The sequence below is a fragment of the Scatophagus argus genome, chromosome 13, assembly GCF_020382885.2.
Source record: "Scatophagus argus isolate fScaArg1 chromosome 13, fScaArg1.pri, whole genome shotgun sequence".
Taxonomy (NCBI): Eukaryota; Metazoa; Chordata; class Actinopteri; family Scatophagidae; genus Scatophagus; species Scatophagus argus.
Window position 1 is genome coordinate 5968454 of NC_058505.1, and position 23878 is coordinate 5992331.

The 23878-nt window shown below is 39.0% G+C and overlaps 1 protein-coding gene and 1 long non-coding RNA gene across 7 annotated transcripts in view; one reads left to right on the forward strand and one right to left on the reverse strand.

The window, feature by feature from the left end:
* LOC124069824 (netrin-G1-like) overlaps positions 1-17255 on the forward strand; it is a 59947-nt gene extending 42692 nt beyond the window's left edge. For both annotated transcript variants that reach the window (XM_046409289.1, XM_046409288.1), the window contains exons 4-7: positions 4315-4487; positions 7907-7933; positions 9111-9155; positions 15843-17255. In XM_046409289.1, coding sequence (XP_046265245.1) covers positions 4315-4487; positions 7907-7933; positions 9111-9155; positions 15843-16081 — 484 coding nt within the window. In that variant the 3' untranslated portion in view covers positions 16082-17255. The remainder of the gene's footprint in view (positions 1-4314; positions 4488-7906; positions 7934-9110; positions 9156-15842) is intronic.
* Positions 6579-22623, reverse strand: LOC124069825. 5 transcript variants are annotated; one of them, XR_006845107.1, is made up of 3 exons: positions 22467-22623; positions 21119-21341; positions 6579-6777 (listed from the first exon to the last, which is right to left on the reverse strand). It is a non-coding gene; the product is annotated as an uncharacterized LOC124069825 (long non-coding RNA). The 5 variants fall into 5 exon arrangements; XR_006845110.1 differs by lacking the exon at positions 6579-6777 and adding an exon at positions 16102-16116; XR_006845106.1 differs by lacking the exon at positions 6579-6777 and adding an exon at positions 17062-18482.
* Positions 22624-23878: the final 1255 nt, after the last annotated feature.

Here is a 23878-nt window from a genome sequence, read left to right on the forward strand (position 1 = left end):
CAAAGAACTGAACGAAAAGTATAAACATTTCGGTGGCATTCAGGTTACATACACATTGTTTCAACAGCTTTCAACAGGACTACTTTTCAGCATGTAATTAGGGCCTGCTATACTGAAATGTAGTCACTCAAATGTTGTTGTTGCACTGGTTATATTTAGTCAAGATGTCAACACCACTTTTCATCTAAACTCAGCCCTGTTTGAAACATCTGTCACTGCTTATTATTCTTCTTTAATGCTAAATACCCTGCACACCCACACTGGTGTTCAGAGTTATTTTGACTGATTAGACCCCAGCTCAGGTTGAAGGAATTAGGAAAGGTCACCAAATTTAATTCCTTTCAGAGCAGCCATTTTGACTTGTCATAACAGGAAACGCACAGGTATTGCTAATAACATTAAAAATGGCACCAAAAGCCATGACCCAATCAGCCATGACAGAAGACAATAAAGTGTACCCAGAATCTACAAAAGATCGACATTCACTGCTGTATATATACACACATATATATTATATACATAGTATATAAATATATATACATAACATATAATTGTGCTTTTTTTTATTATTTCTGGTGTCCTCACTCAGATTTTTCACACCTAATGAAAACAGGTTGATGAGGACAGTGAGCTAGCATACACAATACTAAGAAACAAAAAGAGTTTAATTAAATTCATTAAGTTTGTTATGTACACCTTTCCTTCTCCAGCTGTCATGTGTCAATGAGGCAGATGCCAATCAGTCCAGTCTGTACATGCATACAGATTTAGAGGTCTTATAAGTGACTGTAAGGCATCAGTAACAAAATGAAATATGGCTGCAACCTCCACTTATTCCATTTACTGGACCAGCATTGCTGAAACAGTATATGGTGCAGGTGTTTTAAACACCGGGAACAATAGTTTACAGTTGTTTATCTTAAGCAGAACCTATTCTTTACGAAATTAGTGGCATTAATAGGATTTTTCTTGCAAGTCTCTCCAAGGTTCAAATTGAAAATTAGACAAAATAAATGAAAGTTTCCCTATCAGTTCAGGCTCTTCCTCTTTGAGGATCTTATTTAACAAGTTATGTTCTCTTGTCTTATCATGAATCAGACATGTTAGAAGCTGTCACCAGTAAAACATGGTGAGGCTGTCACCACAGCTTCCAACAGCCAAGAGAAACCACAGTTAGCAGTCAGAAGACACAGTGCACTGCTGCTGTCTGCTCCAGAATATCAACGTAAACTAGACCCTTGAATCACCTTACATCATTGTAGAGATTACATATATTTAGCATGCAAGTGTATGTAGAAAAAAAAAAAAATCAAAATAAGGATCACGATCTGCATTATTGACCAGAAGCAGTATATCTTCTTTTTTTCATTGCGAGGATTAATAAAGGAAATTTCAAAGAAGTTATTGACAACATTCAGAATTAGATGAAGGCACCTACCTTGTCTTCCCTGTTGAATGTAAAAGCTTTGGTTTATTAACATTACAAATACTATATATTCACTTTTAACTTTGAATGGGATTTAACCTCACACATGGTTTTGATTTTATTTGCCCAGGTTTTGAGACATTTTCTCCAATATTTCCTCCTTGACATCAGATCAAAATTTCAATGCTAAACTAAATTCACGGGCTGAAAGGGATTTTGATGGAACTGACCCTTTAAGCAGTGTTTAGTAATCACTTCACTGCTCACACAAACACACATACACACCTGAAAAGTAACAGACGCACTTCATCCATAACGGAGCTCATTTCATTCAAGAGCATTTTTACCCCCAGCTGGAGAAATGAAGTCAATGTGAAGGACAGAGACACTAGATGATCCCCATTGTTTCCTTAGGGAGGGTCACTTGCCTGGATAATAGATAATACGAAATCCTATTGGGCTGTACTGTGAATAAAAGGTCATTGAAACTTTATAAAATGTGTCTTTGTAATGGAGCAGACTGAAAAAGCTGAACATACAGGGGATCGCTTCCCTCTTGTGACCCAAACTAGGGACAGAAAAGCTCTCTGATTTCAATATGACAATGCCAGTGGCAAAAGCATCACATCCCAGAGCTCCCTCGAGTCCACATCCTCTACTCGATCAGCGGGCTCCCCACATCGGTTGGACCAGATGATCCAAATTTTGCTGGTTTTTAATTAAATGGAAGGTCAAATCTCATCGCCCTTTACTTCAGGGAGCTGCTGCTGTCTGCATGGCAGAAGAGCTACAGCCAGTCATTAATTTTATGGAGCAGGGACGTTAATTGATTAAAAAGTTAAGGACTTCGGGGAATGCGTAGTGAGAAGCACTAGCATTTAGATGATATGAATGTGGGCTGGCATTCAGTTGCATCCATTATGGATGTTAATATTGTGAGACAGCACATAACCTGAGGACAGATGTTATCTGACATCCACATTACTTAAAAAGTTGTTTTCAACTCTAATGTTGCTGTTGCTGTGTAAATCATGTACCTGCGAACGAGGTTTATTTTTCTCTGGCTTGAGCCTTAAAGGTTTGCATTAACACATTTTTTTGAATTGTTTGGGAACTTTTGTTACCAAGTGAACACTTTCCCTCACACATATTTGTGTATTACTGAAGATACCTCTGACATAAACAGGTATAAGGACATTTTTACTTGACACATTCCTAACTAATGTATAAACATGTATGATAACACAGTACACATCATTATTACATATAATAGATCTTAAGTAGTAGTTGTAAATAAACAATTGTATTTACCCAAACAGGTAGTAAATGCTTTGTAACACAATGTAAAAGCCAATACAGTATTTCAATAAAAAGACTGTCGCAGATTTATTTGGATTTGTACATGAATGCATTGGTGCATAATTGCTTCCTGCATGATACAAAGTATGTATTTGATTTAAATACATTTAAATATTCATATTTGTAAATACCAATCAAGCACCTTTCATTTTAGCGATAAAACCGTATTTTATAGTGTGTCACAAATATTATGTGGATGTAATGCTTATAGATGCTGAATTGTTGAGTATTTCCCATATGTGGATGTCTGCCAACCTCCACATTATATCAGATGTTATTCACTGACTTTTTTACTGCTGTTTATCAGCTACACAGAACAGGCTATATTTCCCCTTGTTTCCCGCAGTTATCCATCATTGATGTGAGATGTCACAGTGAGGCCAGGAAGTCAATTAGAATGGATGTTTTTTTGACTGCTGCTGTCATTTCTCTGTCTCATGTTCGCTGGCAATCGTAGGCAACAGATACCCAGCTCCTCGGCCTCAAATGGGAGGAATCTTCCTTCGGAAGCACTTTGTGAAAACAAACATAGTCATGATGTGAAACCATGAGGCGCCTGAACCCCTGGAGATGGGTAGTGTGTCAGAGCAACTCGATGGTCTCCTCTCCTCAACTGTTTCTGTATCAACCCCCAACCTCCCAAGAACCTGAGATCGCTAGTTGTAACCTTTTACCCTCCAAGGAAGAAAATCAAATAGGGAGAAATATATGTGGAATACATATGGTATATGAAACTGTATCTCCCAATGTGATGACAAACAGCCTGTTCTGCCTCTGACAGAGCTCTTCGCTGGGAAAAACATAACTCTCCCTAAAATAAAGAAAGGTTGGATTCTGATAACATGAAATTCACTCAGTTTGTTAGAGACACAAAAGTGAGATTCAGACTGCACCCCCCTTGTTCTTTTACCACATGCTCAGATATACCAGCGCGCTTGTTCCATGTGGTCAGAACGGTGGGTGGATTTGGTTGAGTGTTGAAAGCCGTCGGGCCTTCTCTCCTCTGCTGTCAGGAGCATCTGTCAGCTCTGCCACAATTCTGTCTAATAAACCAGCTCTGTCGACCAGTAGGGTTTCCTGCCTGAAGGCTCCCATGCCAAATAACACAGTAACTTTGAAGAGGAAGAAAAAAAAGAGAATTCTCAGACCACGCTGCTTCACTTTATGCTATCATCTCTCTGTCAGATCCCTGTTTTGTGCTCAATTAGTAAATCTTATAGAGTGCCTTTCATTTAGCTCTCAGAGTGGCAAAAGTAACCTCATTCGCATCGCTGTTCTCTCCGCAGGGGCAGCAACAAATGAGGCCTTGTTTTTTTAAAGCAGAGCATAATGAAGCTTTGTGGAGGCACGATCCAAGTCAGATAACCCACCAGGATTTCAATTTACCCCCGTCAAAAAATTTGAAAAGCGCAAATAAACGCCGCAGCAAGGGCAGACTTTGTGTATTCCCTCCAGAGGTTATTGATTCAGTGGCTTCAGAATGATGCCTATTCATACGTCCGTTTTTTGTTGTTATCTTTCTGTCTCAGGTGCAAGTGCAACCTGCATGCCAACAGCTGTGTGTTTGACAAGGGGAAGCTAGGCTGTGAGTGTGAACACAACACCACAGGGTCAGACTGCAGCCGCTGTAAGAAGCACTACCATGGAAGAGCCTGGAGTGTGGGCTCCTACCTCCCTATACCCAAAGGAACGGCAAATATATGTAAGTATACCAGTATTTTTAATGGTTAGTGACCATAAACTGGCCATGCAGCTAATTTACTAGTGATACTGTTGGTGCTGGTAGTAACGCATAATTTCCAGTCTGGCTACAGCAGATGCTGGTATCTGATGAAGGGATTTGATGCAGCTTCTGGGCTGCAGCTCTCCCAAATGTTGTCTAAAGGGTAGTTTTTTTTAGCATGCTCAAATCTGATAAATATGTATTGTGATCAGCATGGATATGCTGGTTGAATACATAATTATACAGTGAGTTATTTGGCTGGGAGTGTGTTTCAGTATCACGTGTTAGTTTTCTTTTGTGTGGTGGACTTGGCATTCTTAATACTGTGCAAAAAAGACTTAATTAACATTATAATGTATATGACACAGTAAGATGACAGCTTTGGCGGTTTGAGCCTTAGTTTATATTGTTGTGACAAACTCTCATTTGTCATGTGAATAACGCTTGTTCTCTCTGAGAGGTAAATGAATGAAGCAAAACATCCTTCTCTTCTCAAAATCTTTCAAATTGTGTTAGATAAAAACAATGTGGATTTTTAGTGTCATTTGTTTTTAATCTGCCCCAAACTGCCCCAACATTAGCTGTCAGCTAGCCAGCAACAGACACCTCAAGGTCAAGACACTGATCATATCTTGATCCTGGTTCATTTCTCATCAACTAAACCTCCTCGAAAGTTGTAACACCTTCAAAGCTTTTCAGAAAAGGTTTTTGAGTAGACCTTAAGCTGAGATTATTTTGTCAAACAAGTAGTTTTATTTGTTTACATAACATAATGTACACTTAAACCATAGTGGCAACCGATCAGAAAAGCACAGCAACATTAATTTGAGTCATATGGTTCACTTGGGGGGGCAGTAATAAGAAATGACTTATTTTGTTATCTAGATATGAGCACTTGTTGGCTGCGGTCCCTTCTTGCCTCTTTGTTTTTCTGGGACTTAGTAGTTCAGAAACACTGTTTCTTTCATTGATTGTGAAGTAAACATAAAGACCACTCCTTTCCGCCTCAACTGCATGACAAGTGTGGTTATTTTTCTGCCTGTTCACGTGGTAACTCTGAGGCAGAAGGTGCTCTTTTGCATTATCCCCATTATAATCTTGGATGGGAGTTGAGCCACATTTATCAAATCCCATGCCTGAGGCAGGGGGCTCATTGCCTCAATAAATCTAATACAGCCACTCAGGGATGTGGTGGTGGACGGCCAGGCGAGGCCAGATGGTGGAAGATCTAGCCCTCTGGTCCTTGGTTCACACTCGTTCAGCCTTATAGTCAGAAACTTTGTGGCAGCAGTCTGCGGGGACGGACAGCAGGTTTTTTCAGATGCTCAGTTTGATTGTCTGGCTTGAATTCTTAGACATGGTGCTCTGATTAGATCTGTATACAGATATGATATTGCTATTGATCCACTGATATGGTGAGAGCACATGTGTGCAGTAACGGTGCTTTTGGTTTTTTTGTGCCATTTGTTGATGATGGATTGGAGGATTACACAGTCATTTGTACGAGTATGCGTCTTATGGTCTGGTTGTGAATGCATGTGTGCGTGCGTGTGTCTGTGCATGCATGTGCAACAACTTTGATTACGTGTGGGAGTTTGTTTGTGTGAACGCTTGTGAACTCTAAGGAGATATTGCTGGATTTACCCTTGCACCTCTTCTGTGTTATGAGTCTCCCTGCAATGTGGTGCTCACTGTCAGATTGACAGGCCGTTATTAAAAAATCCAGCACTTGGCCGCATCTGCACTGAACCGATGAAACCAAGGTCTAGCCATATCAAAAGCAATATTAGCATTTGTTTGGCAGTGGCATAAAATGCAATAATGTTGCACATGGAAGTGACGTAACAATATTGGTCCCCCAGGTGTTGAATGGGTACAGTTTTGTCTTAAATTACACTTATTTTTCTCATAAATAAACCCCAGGTCCCGTAACATGCCTTTAACCATTACGTGAAGCTCATGTTTCCTAGGAGGATATTGAACATACAGCCCTCCTTTCAAGACAAATATGCTGAACGTGCAAAATGTAATTATGGTTTAATAGCTTTCATCTGTCATCAAGTCTTCCTCTTTAATCATGGAAGTAATTTATTTCACAGGTAGGTACAGGACAAGGTCTATTACATATTCAAATCCCTGCACATGCAGATATATGGACATACATGACGCTTCATCTAATAAATTAAAGAGCCCAAAATGGAGCCCTGTGTTGCTATGGGCCATAACTGTCAGCAGCATAGTGACTGAGTGATTCAAATCCAAGGCTTCCCTAAAAGGAGGAGGAGGAGAAAATCTGTAAGTTGTCTGCAGAACAGAAGAGGAATCACTTCGAGAATTATGTTGACAGTCCACTTTGCAGGGAGCGTCAACTCATCTTGTGTTCCAAAGCAGGTTCACAGGTTAAGACGGGTTGGGGCTGAGCGTTTGATCAGACTGTAGAATGCGCTTTTGCTTCAAAGGGCAATATTGTTTGCCCTCCATTTCTCTCGCAGAACAGCTATTGGTTAGGGATTGCAGCTTGCTTTCTTGCAAATTGGAGCTTAAAATCCACGCTTTTCTTGCTGCTGTAGTGTTGTGCACTTGCCAAAACTTGTTGTGACAGCTGCAAACTGGTAATGAAGTGATGAATGGAGTGCAAACAATAGGAAATCCCAATGAGACAATCACAGAAGGACAAAGCGGTAATGTATGAGAAAATAAAAAAGGATCAGATAATTGTGGGGTAGGATTTGTCCACTGATTACATTAATGTCACACAAAGATGGTGACTCCACAGCCTCATAAGACGATATGTTTCAGACAAATGCTGCAGCAAGGTTGCCATGCAGAGGTGCTATTTTAGTGCCTAGATAGATCTACATTTTATTATTTTTTTCTGCCTGCTGCCTTTAAGTCACAAGCAGGTGTTTTCCTTGTGGTACAACATCACAGGTAAATTCATTAAGATTATAACAAACACTATAAATTATTTTCAGAAGCTTTTTGACAGGTTTGATTCGGCAATTCACTGATTCAAAGACCAAAATGAGATACCGTTGAACCTAAGCGAATAGCAGCTGAGGAAAACAAACCGCTGATAACATGTTTATTTCAAATTCTGATGAAAAACTTTTATGTACTCAAGAGTTTTCATTCTGTTGACATTTCATCACTGGCAGCCCTGTTATTATCATCAGAATCGGGTGGGTGTTGGACCATGTCAGCTGTTAATCAGTGGGCACAGTGGAGACCAATTGGAACCAAGTGTTGGTGGGCTTTGAATTATTCAAGGAAAACAACACACACACACACACACACACACACACACACACACAAAACATGTTTTGCCTTGCTGTTTCTAGAGTAAAACTACATGAGTCATGCTTTAATTAAACATCGTTTCTCTGCTCTTTCCACAGGTATTCCCAGTAACCATGGACCAGTGCGTAAGTTGATCAAACTTTCTAAATTGGCATGACTAGTCTTGTTGCTGTGAGAATTTGGGTTGTACATTACCATTATCGTTCATCATTATGTTTTCTACGGTGACAAAAATCTATCCTAACAAACCATAAATGTAGATTTATTGTTACTTTTAGGAATGGAAGCAAATCAGAGCCATGGTGTGAAAACTTTACTTTTCTCCAGTGCCGTTTTAAGAGTCAGTTACGAGAAAATTCTTGAAATAAATTAAGTTAGTTTAAGTTTTAAAGTTTTTTTTGTTTTGTTTTTATGTTTTAGCTGGTTATTGCAAACAATATGTGCTTCACAAGTAGTTGGAAATCATGCTGTTGTTTTCTCTGTGTGGGTAATGAACAGAAACCTATGGCTGGTTTCTTTACATTTGCATGTAAAAAAAAAAAAAATCACATTAAAATCACAGAGCAGTTAACTTAATGACCATGGTGCTTATTAATATTTATATCAAATTACACCACAAGCATGTTAGGAGGCTTTTTAAATTGCACATAAATGAATGGAAAACAATAGGCGCCTGAAAGGTTTCCTATCCTGTAGGTATCCATTGTTTTAAGTGGAAAGAGCCTTCAACTGCAAAATGTTTAGCAAGTTATGTCAAGCATATGATTTGTAGTTAATGAGATAAAACAATAAGGATTAAGATTAAAATGACTTGCTAGCTCATGAAATGCCACAGGACTCCTGCTTGTTCTGCCAAGTATATCAGCAGGCAGTATTGAAAATCCTTTTCTTTCTACGCCAGAATATTTGCTCTAAGCACACAAACAGATATTTCTGCCCAAAGTCAGAAAAAAGAAAAACATTTTTTATGAAGACGTTGTTCCCACCATGCATCCCCACGCATGTTGATGCCTGAAGGTGACTTCTCATGCTGGATAGCAAAGGCAGCTACCATATGCACATGTCTCTGCCTTTGTCTTGTGGAAGATTCACTCATTTATGCTGCATGCACATTATTGTACATAAGCACTTTTACTACTCCAAACAGCAGAAATTTTCCAGTAATTCTGAGGCAGGTCCGATAGCAAACTGACCATTGTAAAATGCAGAATCTATGCATGCTGTCCTTGTGCTTTAACTACATAACAGCATAAAATATATGACAACTCAGTGTAATATATAACCTTTCCCATTTTCACACAGATCGAGCAAATGCTTCATCTCTTGGTGTTGCAAATCGTAACCAAGGTAGGCTTATAGGCTTTGTAACTTCAGTATGACACTAACAATACATAAAAAGAATGGATTTCTTATTGATTGGGTTTTTTTTTTTTTTTTTTTTTTTTTTAGTAATGTAGAATATGCAAATAGAGGTATGTTGGAGGTTGTTTTCCCAAAGCGCAGAGCTTTTCATCCTGCATGCACACAAACACACACACTGGTCCTTACAAGGGAAACCTTTTGTTGTGAGAACACTGTAGGGAATGGACCACATGCCTCATGATCAGAGTCCACAGCCTCCTAAACCCTTTAATCATGCCCTTTTTTTAAATACCCAGAATTCTCTCTGGGGATGCACCCTTTCTGCCATGTTCACAAGGAAAAAAAAAAGGAAAGAGGAGAAGGAGAGGGAAGGAGAGAAGAAGCTCCAGGGGGGGTTATGTAGATTGATCTCCAGCTATCTCCAGCTAATCCTCAGGCCCAGATATCCTGTGTAGTGAGTGTTGCATCTGCACCACTGATCTCACAGCCAGAAGAGGGAAAAAAAATAAAAGAGGACTTTCAGGATTTCCACATTCAAGGGAGGGCGTTTTCTTTTTCTCCGTTCTGGACTCATAAAGCTGAGAATGAGATGCACCTATGAAAACAGTCCAGTGTTTGCTGCAGTCAGATGAGGGAAAAAAAATCCAGTTACTACACTCGAGTGGATTACAAGCAATTCTGAATCATTACCATATAAAGTTTCAAAATACAGTATTAATATAAGAAATAAAAATTTCATCAAAGTCTTTTACATGTAGGTGTACTGCATGTTCTGCACTCATATTAGCAGTTCTAAAACTCCATAGCAGTGGATGTTTTCAGAGAAAAATCCTTTAGAGACATTGTCTTTTGCTGAGAGGTGACATTTTACAGCACAACAGCAAAATCTCTGAAACAAACAAGGAAATTATTTGTAATAGGATTTATGTTGGGCTGCATCTGATGTTCATTTTTAATATGGATTAGACTGAATAAACAATCAATAGTTTGGCAAAAAAAAAAAATGTCATAATTACATGTGACAATTTTAAATGTCTTGTTTTGACAAACCAACAGCCTCAGTGATATAAAAGTGGAGGGAAAAAATTCTCATGTTTGTGGGAGCTGGAGGCAGAAAATGTTTTGAGTTTTTGATTAAAAAGTGACTTAATTAATAAATTATCAAAATAGTTTCTGAATCATTAAATACAGGCACTTTTGGTTGGTGTAAGACTGGTTGTACACCAACCCAAAGCACAATTTCTAATTTTTACACTGTTTGTGTGCAGATAAAAACAGTTTAACACATTTAACACATATTACACTATTGTGTTCACACATTTTTGAACAAAGCCAGCTTCTAGTCTTTGTCCCAGGCTAAACTGACAGCCTGCTGGCTGTTGCTTCATATTTAACCCACAAGACTGTGGTATCAATCTTCTCATCGGAGTCTTGGCAGGAAAGGGAATGTTTCTCAAAATTTTTGAACTGCCCCTTTAACTTTCTCATCTTCCAATTTCTCCTTGACATTTATGAACACAGGAGTTGTACACTTCATGTCTTTAGATGCAGTATTGTATCCCTGCCACCGTCAAGTGTTACCATGCAGCTGACAATCTGTATTGAACCTCAGTGCTGAGAGTCATGACTAACGATGAAGCCTTCATGTTAATACGATAACAGGAGGCTGAACGCAGGTTTCAACTTTCCCTGACATCATGGCAAAAAATATTGATTCAGTGTAATTGAAGGAACACTATTCTGTCTCAGAGCATATAATTAGCAGATCCTGTATCTGAAAACTGTCTCCAGCTATAGTTAATTGCACTGGTGAACCTATAGTAATAAAAGCATTTTAAAACCATTAAATGAATCGCTATGAATATGATTTTTTTTTTCCCACTTATGTAATTAAATGGAGGAACTGCTGCCTCTCCAGACTATTTCTTTTAAAAAAAGAGAGAGAGAGAGAGATCTTTAATATTACAACTCCCTGGCAGGCTTTATGTGATTACAACAAACTTGCAAAAGATTTGCATAAGCATCAGATCTGTTGATATGAACTGAAGCATTTAAAAAGGTGGACTATTAAGCAGAACTTATCTCTGCCACATAAGATCTAGATCTTCTGCAAAAAGAGTTACAGGATTTATGGCCCAGGACATCGATTTGTGACTTTTAACCTGATATCACGCTGATATTTGCTGTATCTCAGAGACTTAGTCACACAGTGTCTAAGGACATCAGGGGTTCACTGAGAGGAGAGGATTAGAGAACTGCCTGAGTATGTCGAAGGCACAAACAGACTTCCAGATTCTTTCTCTCTCTCTCTCTCTCTCAATATATATATATTATAATATTTATATATACAAAAAAATATGTATATATAAATAAAAATATAAAAAACTCAAGGACAAAATGTCCAGTATTTCATTGTCTTAGTAGTAGTAGACCCAATGGTGTCCCACCTGACCAAATAATCCAGTCAATAGTGTTTTACAGAATGAACATATCTTTCAATTGCATCATGCTTCCAGACACACAAGCAGCAACAGGAAATTTATTTCAGCTCTTTGTGTTTTATCGCTGTTGTGCTGTTACTGTGGTGACTTTTCTCCATGTTGCTTGGATGTGGCCCAGAAATGGATCTGTCATAACAGTTATTCTGCTAAAATGTCACAATCGACAGAGGTGTGAGGTGCACATATGTCTCAGGGAGAGTATGCCAGTGCTTTGAATTGCTGTGTTCTCACATGCTGCCAGTGCAAATCCCAGAGTGACTGATGTTGGGGTAAAGTTGTATCGCAAAGAACATTCAAAAAGCATATTGTATTTTATTATCTATGATTAAAGAGTGATTTTATACTTCAAGTTCCTTGTACTTGTCAAAAGAGAGTTTTGCTCAGCCAGTGAAAACAATGGGTTTTCTGTGACTAATCTGAAAAATGTTATTTTGACTTGAGACTACAAATTTTACATAGCAGCCCTGTGTTGATTTGTATTCTGGGAAATGCAGGATCCATTGATTTGGAGGCTTTACCACAATGTGAGGATGACCCACACTGTGCTGTTTTCTTTTATTTTATTTTAAATTGGATAATTAATTTTCTTATCCCTTATTAATTCCCAATTTGATACAAGTTCAAAAATACACATGATCATTTAAACATCCCCTCACATTTTACATTTCATATTTAAGTATACATAATAAAGTATAAATTAGTTATACTGATGCGTATACTAATGCGTGTGTAAATGCGTCACATTGTAGCAAAATCCCAAACTTTGCCTCACCGTGTTGCGTTAACAAAGAAAGTGTCACTGACATTTTCATTTTAAAAATAATAGATAGGAACTGAAAATGCTAAAGAATTTACAAACTTTCATTATCTCACACGTACTCAGCCACTAAGTGAGCTTTCTTCTGATTGACACAGCATAATTGATTCATTTTACACTGTACTCTGCCATGACAGCAGGGCCCTGTGGCTCCACAAAGACACTGCAGGCTTAAGCCTCTGGAAAAGAAAACTAATTGGGCTACAGATGCTTTTAGAGAGACAATGGTCCTGAGGGTTTGCTGGAGGACACACAGATTATCCTTCGGCCACAGGCAGCAAAGTTAATGTCTCGACTTGACGGTGGAGACTCCGCTAATCCTGTGGAAATTTTTACCAAAACACACAAAGCAGATGTTTTCCATTAGCTGTAAAATTAGAAAGCTGACATTGCTGATTGCAGTGTAGCCAGAAGGCCATTAATGCCTGAACCCACTGAAGATGGGGCAGTTAAGTATGTTAAATATATTTGTGAAGTGCACATTCCCCATTATATCCTGGCTAAGGCTTGCTAGTAGTAGTTGCAGTTGTTATGATATGGTTGTTCAAATCAGTTGACTTTTTGTGAACTTTTATGGATTTGATCACTATGTTACTACTACTGGGACTGGGTACTATGTAGATCCACTGTGGTAGCATAAAGCTAGCGAAAATGCGCGGAGCTGACATTTCTGACTCATCTTATCGGATAAAGTCACTAGAATTAGTATCATCATTCATGTCAATATGTTAACATTCACAAGAATATGTATTTTTGAATACTTAATTGTTTTTTTTTTCTTCAACCAAATATTCCAGAACATTGAAGTAAAAATTTGACTGAACGACTGTCTTGTGTTGGGGTAATATTTGACCAGGAGTATCTTTGCTTTCATTCAAGTAATAGAGTTGATTCACTACTAGTCCTGAGCAAAATATCCATCTCTTATATCCAAAAAATATTAAATATCCATCTGCCACTCTTTTTCACCAGCTTGCAAGTTCTGTGTACATGCTGGGCCTGTAGAATGCACTGGGTTTTCAGAGCTTTTTTGCCAAAAAGATGACAGTGGCATGACAGTCCATTGTTATTGACTCTGAAAGATATTTCCACATTAAAATATCTAAAAATTCTTTGTCATTTCTTTTATATTTTGTCTTGTACTTCCAAATGTTTCCAACAATGTTCAAACCTAGAGAAACTGATATTTTAATCACTGTTCCTGCAGATTTCTTTTGGTTACTTGTTGCTGTAACCTCCGAGAGAGAGAGTCAGAAGAGTGAGGAAGAAAGTCCACGAACGTGACCAAACATTACATGAATAAAACTTTATTTTGCCCATGAACATTTCTGCCTCAGTCACAACAAATAGCTTTTCATCAGCAATTATTTTTGTGTAACAATGAAGAGACTCCCATCATCCCAAGCTACTTAGGTCTTTTGTTTTTATTGAAAGATCTGGGCAGAAACTACATGCTGTGCATTTAAAGAATTGCATCCTTATTTTCAGCAGGCAGTTTCAAAGTATGTACAAAATGTTGCCTTGTTGAAATAAAAAAAAAAAAAAAAATCTGTGCTCATGGCAGAGAGGACATTGCTTTTAAAGAGAATGAGAGGAGTACTTTACTAGCAATGGCTGCCTCTATACACAGTAATAATGATGAAATTTGAATCTAACCACTTTCACCACTGCACTACTGGCTCTAATTATGAAATCATCAAGACTATGTTCATCATGCTCACTCTTATCTGCACCATAATGCTTTTTCTGGCACGGTATTGATTTGCCCTTTAAAGGAAGATGAATGCAAACAAACAGCTTATTCATGATGTGATTTGCACATCGGATTTTTGTGGTTGTGTGTCATTTAAATATAAGCATTTTGAACTTATGTTCCCAGCATCGATTCAAAAACATTTTGTGACCAAAAATTTTAATCCATCTAAAACATCAATTGTAAATGTCAGGTTCTGGTGTCAATTTCTTAATCAAAGAGCAGTGGCTTCTTGCCAGACTCATTATTTTGCACAAGTGTTCAACAATCATACAGGGAGAAATCTATCATGCCACACAGCCAGAGGACCTGCTGCATTCTAAGGAGTTTGAATGACTGGAAGAACTTTTACTTTTTCTCTTCCAACGCTATCATTATCAGTCTCTCTATAAATAAATCTCTATAAAAACCCAACAAGGCTGTCACACTAAATCTGTCAGGGTTTTCAAAAGTAGAGGCAAACAAGGCCAGCAAAATGTGTTCACCAAACGAGTAATTTACAGCACTTCATTACAAAAGTATTGAAAATCCCATTCTGACAATAAAACCCTATATCCACAGGTGGATTTTCATATCTATGACAGCAGCTTCTGTGTGGAATGAATGGGAATATTATTAATTAAATGCAATATCAATGCCATTTTAATCAGTTTTGGCAGGAGCTATGATTATTTGTTGGGTTTATTCTGATGCATGAGCTACATTACTGAAAACCAAAAATGTGATTACTATTTATGCAGGGAGAGATATCCAATTACACTGAAATCTCTTGGCAAATATTACCTCTTCCAGGATTTCACCTCTGCCAGCAGAGGGGCTTCCTGGGATAATTAAGTTGTGAGTTTTTGTCTGGAAATGTGAATATCAGCTTATGTAGTCCCAATAAATCTATATCAAAACCAAGAAATGTTTGTTGGCTATGAGAAACTGCAGCTCTGGACATTATGTCCATGTCTTCTAACAGGGTTTTATTGTTTTTTGGTTGAGAAGATGATAACAGCAATTGGTGAATTTGCATATCAAAAGATAGAGATGGTGTAGGTGGAGCCAGGTATCCATCCCATGACTTCTCCTCTTTCTGTTCTTTGAGTGTCATTGTGCAAAAGGGAGGCAAAATTTAATTCTGCAGGACTGCAGAGAGGGCCTGTTTCACAATATGCTGGCATCCTTTGAATCACTAATCATTAATTTCAGCCCATCACTGCCATGGTTTGTTTGCTCTTTTGTTTTGCCAGGATTATTTGCTCTAAAGTCCCTTTGGTGCTCCTAAAATTATCCATAAAATGTCTGTCTGTGTTCTTTTGTCATTAACAGTCACTCATGTTTTTCCACAGGCTGTGGGCTGCATTCTACTATTCATACAGTATGTGCCCTGGTTATCTGTCTCTTCTTCCTCTGCAGACTTGTACACAAAAGTCCTTGGTTTCACCCTCCTTAATGTGTCAGCTGTGCTCTAAGGACACAGATCGATGCAGACAGCGCTAGAAGAGGCAGCTTGTGCCCTGTGAACTTGCCTGTTGATGTTCTGTGCCGCTCTATCCCTGAGTGATCTATTAATCACCCCTTCCTGTTTCCCCTGCCCTTTTTCTTTGTCCCTGCAGCTCGAGTGTGTGACAACGCGATGCTGCGCTGTCAGAATGGTGGCACGTGCCACCACCATCAGCGGTGCCATTGTCCCCCCGGCTTCACGGGTGTCCTGTGCGAGAGAGCTCGCTGCCAGGGCCCTGGGGAGTGTGATGACCAACTGTCTGGACAGGCCTCCTTCAGTCACCCCCCCACTGGCCACCAGCTCGCGCTTACCCTTGTCGTGCTCCTGCTATCGATTGTTTCCCTTTGCTGAGAGACCTGGACGGCCTCCCATCCTCCACCAAAACCCTAAGACCACACATGTTGAGACAGGACTCTCAACATCAAGGACATGAAGAACAGAGGATGTCTGGACAGTGTGCTAATAATACAATATAAGCAACTCTTTTCTATCTCCAAGGACACAGTGGTGGGTGAAGGTGTTACTAGTGCAACAGGTTGTGCGCTGATCTGTTATACTGAATACTAGATGGATCAATGAAAGGCTTGCTGAAGTCACTGCTGTCTTCACACAGAGGAAACAGTTGGAGCCCACACTGTGTGATTATGTCAGTGGCTGACACTTCATCAAAACGCAGGCTGGAGACTCCGATAGAGCTACCCAGATTCTGAGAGCAAAATGTATAAAACTAAACATATGGTTTCTAATTATCATCAGAAATTATTAAAATGAGAAAAAAAATATGTGGACAGGGACATTTTAAAACTTCTTGCCTCACTGCCTCCTTCCTTACTTCTTACCCCCCACACCCCCCCACCCCAAACTCTTCCCTTTTCCTCTCACTTTCACCTCCCTGTGCTTTGGTGACTCTAGTGATTTTACTTTGCTGAAGGGTGTCTGTTATTTTGCCAAATGCTGCACATGTATTATTATCCAGCCCCTTGACAAATACCAATCTAGTACTTTTACATTTTCTTTTTCAGAGGCTTTGTAGTCATGCTTGAGCCCACCTGTATGGAAAAAAAAAAAGTTGTAACATACTGTAACTGTATTTAATTTTTGTATAAAACAGATATTTTCATGACTATGCTAAACAAAAAGATGTATTACTTGTTTTCTATTGCTGCCGACCTGTCCTAGTTGTGGACTATGAGTATGTAAGGAGTTTGGTTGTATTATTTCTTTGCTTGTGTGGCACATGGTTCTCTTCATTTGAGAGCGGCTGTCAAAACTATGTTTACATACACACTTACACAATACACTTCCACCAAAGGGAAAAAGAAAAACATGTCTTTGTCTTGTTGTTGAACAGTAGTAAGTTTTATTAAGTAGTAATATGACATTTGAGATGAGATGTGTAGAGTGTATTAAGTGTATTGTTTGTAGATCGGCACAAGCCAATGACAATAGCTGAATGTCATTTTCAAGGTTTTTTTTTCTTTTTAAAACAAAAAGAAAAAAAAAAAAGCTATCAATACCAATCATTGACCTATTCACTGAAGCAACAGTTCCTGGCAACAATATATCAATCAACAAATGACTTCTGAGTTCTATGACTAAGGTTGTTTTTTTTCTCCTGATGTGCTGTAACGTAGTCGTTGTTGTGCATAGCAAACGTGGGAGAATCAGCAGAATCGCAAGCCAAAATCCCCATCAGCTTTATGTAAATTTAACAAGAGGACTTGGACAAAAGGAGATTGCACGTCTGTCGCAGAGGTTGTCCAGCTCAAATCTTTAATCAGATATAATCCTTGAATCAAATGGAAAGAGGGGAAGGTTGTTTTTTTTTTTTTTTTTTGGGAGCTAGTGTGGTTGAAAGCCCGCATCCCGCTGTGGGAGCCTCCGTGAAGCGACACGTACAGGAAATGAGCTTTAATTCATGGAGGGTCAATGAATAGAAATGAAGTTGCATCCCACTGGGTGACATATTGAGCACTGAGACCAATTTCATTTGAGAGATTAATTTTACTCCCGAGGTTGCCATGAAACACCTAATTGTGTTAGAGTCTACTGTAAGTGCCTCTCATTAAATGACACTGTTGATGAAAAGAGTAGCGAATGCCTTTTTTGACAGAGGCTCTTGCCTGGGAAAGCAACCTCTGGAAAACTAAGATGAGGTTTTTATAAATGGGTTAACACACTGTTTAACTGCAGAGTGATGGTCTGTTGGGACACACACACACACACAAGAAGCAACTATGTGATTGTCAACAGATTATAATTGGAAAATAAACCTGTAAATCACGGAATTGGCCATTTGCTGAACTACTCCCCAAAACTCCAATCCATCGGTCAGCAGCAGTAACAGGTGCTGCAGGCCTGTCAAGCTTCTCATTTCTTCATCTGTGGAAGCGGTGAGCAATGGGCTTTATTCAAAGCAATAATATAACCTTTCTTAACATAACCTTTAGGAAACAACCTTAACTAACCCCAAGATACAAGAGCTCTAAACCAGTCCTAAAGTGACTATATCAAACGATAATCCACAACTGACAGCCTGTCTTTTAGCACAATACAATTTAGGCCATGTATCCAGCAGGTTCATATTCACCTCTAGGTGGATATAGGGCTTCCTATAGGGTTCCTCTTTTAACATGACTCAAAGTGGAAACTAAAGTCAGTTGGAAATGGTGTTTTCAACCAACCTATGGAGCTAAAGAAGATGCTAGAGATGCAAAGGCCTGATTTTGTCAGCTTGTCCAAAGTCAAGGACCTATTTAAAAAAAAAAAAAAAAAAAAAAAAAAAAAAAAAAGAGAGAGAGAGAGAGGAAAAAAAAAAAAGAACTGTAAATGGTAAACCTGTCTTGTATATCCTTGTAAACTGCATTCATACCATGCAGGGACAGAAAGTTTGAAAGGTGCAACACTCATCTCCCAAAATACAGTAATAACATGTATCATCTTCTGTAAATTAATAGTTTTGTACAAGGTTACTCTTTTAAGAAATGGCCCTGCAGAATGTGAAGGAGCACACTGGAGACCATTTGTGGTGAAGGTTTGAGGAAAGGATTCTTTAGAGTGGTATTTAATGGCCAGTGTGTGTGTGTGTGTGTGTGTGTGTGCGCGCGAGAGAGAGAAAGACAATTACCTTTATGACATGTTAGTGTAATAAAATTGGTCTTTTATGTCAATTGCTCCTGGCTTTGGGCTATATTTAGCTATTAGACCAAAAAAGTTTTAAGGTTAAATCCATGTCTCTTGTACTTATGCAGATTATGGCGCAAAAGGTTGATCAACTACTGGACAGAGACCAATTCTCTGCCTTAAGAGCAAGTGCAACACATTGCCAGCATTGACTTTCTCAGCTGCGGAGGGAAAATGAGGGCCATAATTCTTCTACACGCCTGTTTATACTGTTAGAGTAGAGTATGGGCTAAGGAATATTTAAAGCAACCATGTTTCTCTACACCAGATTTAGAGACTGAAAACAGTGGATGTACAACATGCACACTGTAATTACTGTAATTTAACATACACATTTATATATACACCATCATAAATGGCTAAACAAAAATGTTTAAATATGGCAGAAGTGGAATTTTTTATGATAATAACTTGCAACATTATGGAGTTCTGAATGAGTTTTTTTTGTTTGTTTGTTTTTTTGCCAGGGGTCAGAATTCAGTGCACAAAAAAAGTTGAAAAACTAAAGATTTTATTCACTTGATGTGTTTCCCATGGTCCCATGTCACAGTAACGCCTTGTCCTTCCTCCTTTCACGTCTAAGACTCAGGAGAAGGTATTAGGAGGACATTTTTAGACACAAGCAGTCCTTGTGTTCTGCCCCTGTCAGCACTGGTGGCACCAACAGAAAGTTACATAACATAAGACAAGGGGTATTCAGTATCTAGGAAAGAAGAGGCTCAGCTTATTGGCAATTCAATATCTATTTTCAGCTGATCACAGACACTTTGAAATGCACAGCAGTTGAACTCAAAACGCACGTTTGAACTGAATCTTTTTCAGTCGACAATGTAAATAGTTCTATTGCATCCATATGCACTCTCCATCCACCCCCCTCCAAAACAACTGACTACTACTAGTACTACTACTACAAATCAGAATACAAAGATTATTCATATTTATTCCACTGGCCGTTTTCAAAAAGTGATTCAAAGATATTAAAACTTGTATTTTATTTCTGGAATTTCAGGAATGTTTAGAAAGCATGTATTAATTTGGAGCTCAGGCTGTCCTTGACCAGTCACTGAGCAAGCTTCAGCTGGTGGCTCAACCATCACCGTAACAAAAGAAATGATAATACAAACATGGCTCCATATCGCCTTGTAGTTTCCACAGAGACATTCTTCCCTTAAGCAGCAGCACTATTCTCATACAGCAAAAGCTGTTAGCAGCCTGGCAGGCAAAGTTACTTTAATTGCGTTCTTATTTGTTCAGAATGATTTGTTGCAAGAGATGGCCATGAAATTAAAAGTAACTTCAGTATAGTTTATTAGAGTCAGTCAGGAAATCATTTTGAGATGTTGGATTTTTTTTCATTCATCTTTAAAGACCTGGTCACATTATAAAGCAGTACAGTGACATGAATCAGCTTGTCCATGGAATATGTGTGGTTAGCTTGGCTGCATGGGGTAGCTGGGCTACTCGCTTGCAGGGTTGTGACAATCGAGTAAATTGCTGTAACTCCAGCACAGTAGCCAGCAGGAAAACATGACAGACCTGCTCGGTTACAACATCTCTACAAGCTTCTATTTTTTCTATGCCATTTTGTTTATTATGCTTCATTAATTTCATTTAAAAGTTACTAAAGGGGGGGGGGGGTAAAGCAGCAATAACAAGCAATAACTCAATAACTTTGTTGCTGATGAACATGTTTTGTTAACTCAAAATGAACACAAGATGATATTAAATCTCTTATTTCATTGTCCTAGTTTAGGTAGAAGGCTGAAATTTGCTGGCACCAATGACCGTAAAAATGAGTTTCTATTTTTAACATCAGATATATTATTATATTAGTTAAAGCTAGCTGGCATCATGTTTTTGAGTAGCAAATACAAGCATATTAGAAAGTTAATTTGATAACATACTGACTGGCCTGCAGCGTCAGGCCATATCACAGTATGTATCATGTTCTATAGACACTATTTGTTAATAAAGAAATAAACTAAACACAAATCTACAAAGACATTGTGTAACAATGATTCTTTTGCTCAGGGAAAAGTGGTTCAACTGTGATTGGATGGGTATTATACACCTGTTCTTTGTGGCAGTAAAAAGAGGCTGATAATCATATGACAGCATGAAGCACACACCAGTGCGAAAGTGCACCTCCTGTGCTATTATGTATACAACACATACTGTACGTACAAGTACGGTACACTGACTCACCAGCATCCATAGGACCTTCCCCTCTCTCCATCTTAATCAATTTTTCAGCTCCAGCCGTAGAAACTGTATCGACTCCATTTATGTGGCAACACATCAGGAATGGCACTTATGGATGGGTGGGAGCAGCGTGCCATCTGTGGTTTTATCAAACTCTTCACATCGCTGACATCGCAAGGACAGCTGGTGGGTGGTTCACCGGCTTGGTGCACAGAGCCAGAGTACACTAGAATCAATAGAGAGAACAAAGAGGAAGTTAAGCACCTCAGCTGGAGCATAATGGAAAAACCTTTCTGCCCACTGCTCTTTGAGAGTTCTTCGAACTAACTAAACAAGAAGCGGCATTTCGACTCTGCCCCATCCATTTGTTCAAGAAAGAGGTGAGAAATTCCGCACATACTAAGCAGGTAACCTCTTTCATTGGAAACTATCCTTGTATTGCAGTAGACTGATATTACAAACTTTGCGTGGGATGTGAAGGAGTTGCTGTTGGTGTCAATCTGTACTACTATTATTGCAAAAAATGGAATGAAAAAATGGAAAAAATTATATATTTAAAGGCAGCTGCAAGCACGGCTGTTTAGAGCCTGGTAGTAAGCAAAAGCTATAAAAAAAAAAAAAAAAAACTGCTCATCATGACCACAAACCTGTCTGATGTCCCCTCATTTCAATACAATCTAGGAGAGCAATCGGTTCTTTGGCTACAGATGGTAATACTATTCTGTGTCACACGAGATCACAGCTCTTGTCTGTATTTTTTTCAGTGCCAAATCCAGCACTTCTGGCCTTCAGTGCCACACCTAAATTGCAAATCATCCCCGGCTGGGAACGGCACCGCAAGCCCCCCCGACACCCTGTTGAAGAAATTATTTATGTATCACACTGAATCCATCCATAAATAAAAGATACCATTCACAGTCTGTTCCAGAGATCCCAGAGCTTCGAGGAAAACAGTTTATCCTTGTTTTTTCACATGCTGAGAGGGATATGGGCTTTGTGTTGGTGTCATATAAACACCTCTGACTGAGAAAATAAAAATAACATACCTGTAGAACATGTAAAAGATTTTCACCTGCTCCAAAGCGTACTACACACAACAACTGACATTCATTTCTTTACAGTTCTGAAAAACAAGCAATAAATAAAACTGTTCTTAACTGTCCCAAACCAGTGATTTTGCTGAAGAAAAAAAAATTATTATTATGAGGTCTTTGAGATTTCTGCAGCTACCTTATAGAGGTGACTTAATGGAGTAATGATGCTCAGCACATTAAAAATTAAGTTCAGCTCATCTTTTGGCATGTGTCAGTAGATTTCTGCAGCATGTACTGAATGCGATTAATAAACTTACTCAGTAAAGGAACAGAAGCAAACAAAGGGCAGCTGATAGTCCAGGTAAAATTGAAGAACACGAAGAATAATCCAAATAACGCAGGGAATACAGCAAACTCAGGATGTACAAAACAAAAGAAAGGCAGCAAACCCCAACAAACTGACAGTTAACTGAAGGAGAGCACAGGTATATATAGACTATGGGTAATAGACACAGGTGAAAACAATCAGGGCGGGGCAAGCAATCAAAAAAGGAGGGAAAACAGACAAAGACAGGAAGTGAAAAGCTAAACAGGTCACAAGGGGGGAAAAAAACTACAAAATAAAACAGGAAACTAACTAAACTGAAACTTCAAACCATGACAAATTGCTGCTTATCAGAAGAGTTAACATCGATCAAAGTGTGCAGGTTTTTTGAAGAGGTTATATAGATAGATAGATACATAGATAGATAGATAGATAGACAGACAGATAGATAGATATAATCTATCTGCTATCTTTGTCACTGCTGTCAATCTGCATCCTCTAATTTCTGGTATTATTTTAAGAAATTTGCTATTTTCACAGAAATCATTTGTTCTGCATGTGACAAACCAGCATTAATGATGGCATTAGTTAATCCATGGACTGTTGGTGAAAGGAGAGGCACAGGTGACATTTGTGACAAAAAATCCCTGAACAAAGTGCGGCTACAGAGAAGCAGTGAGAAAAGAAACAGGCACACAGAAAGATGGTCGGAGAAACAGACTGGCAGGGAAACAAGGACAGGTAGTTTTGAGGTGGAGAACAGGGACACAAAAACACAGAGACACAAGTTAGTGGGGAGAAATAAGGAAGAAAACACAGAAGTCTTCATCACAAAAGCCCGCCATGAAACAATAATTCCCTGATGGAAAGAGGCAACAGTAAACACGACCACCCCTGTTAGGCAGATCCGGAGGAAAGGATTGGAGAAAAATAGGGAGGCAGCAGGGGAGAGAGAGGAGGAACAGGAGGGGTGAGATACAGGCAGGTCTTGCCAAAGCGGCCCCCATGACCAGCAGCGCCACCTCGTTAAACCTGTCCGCAGGAGTCACAGGCAGATGCTCTGCTTTTTCTATGATAATGGCCAACCTGCTAAGCGGCTAGTGGCGTCACGCTCCTTTGAACAACTATTGACCTCAGAGCTATCGCTTGGTTTCAACACTGGTTCCAACCCGCCACTCGCAGAAGGGGCTTCTTGCTCCATAAGTTTTAATGCGAGCTTCGATGCATTCATATTGCTTGTTATCAAACCTTGTAGAAAATGTCTTTCTGTCGATATGGTCTTCATATGCTTGTGTCAGGCTTCTGCACTCGGCTCTGCTGCATGTGGGCATCTGATAGAGTAGCTACAGATTCATGATCACCAATTACGTCCTAAGACCTTTGAAAAAATGCTCTCCAGCTTGT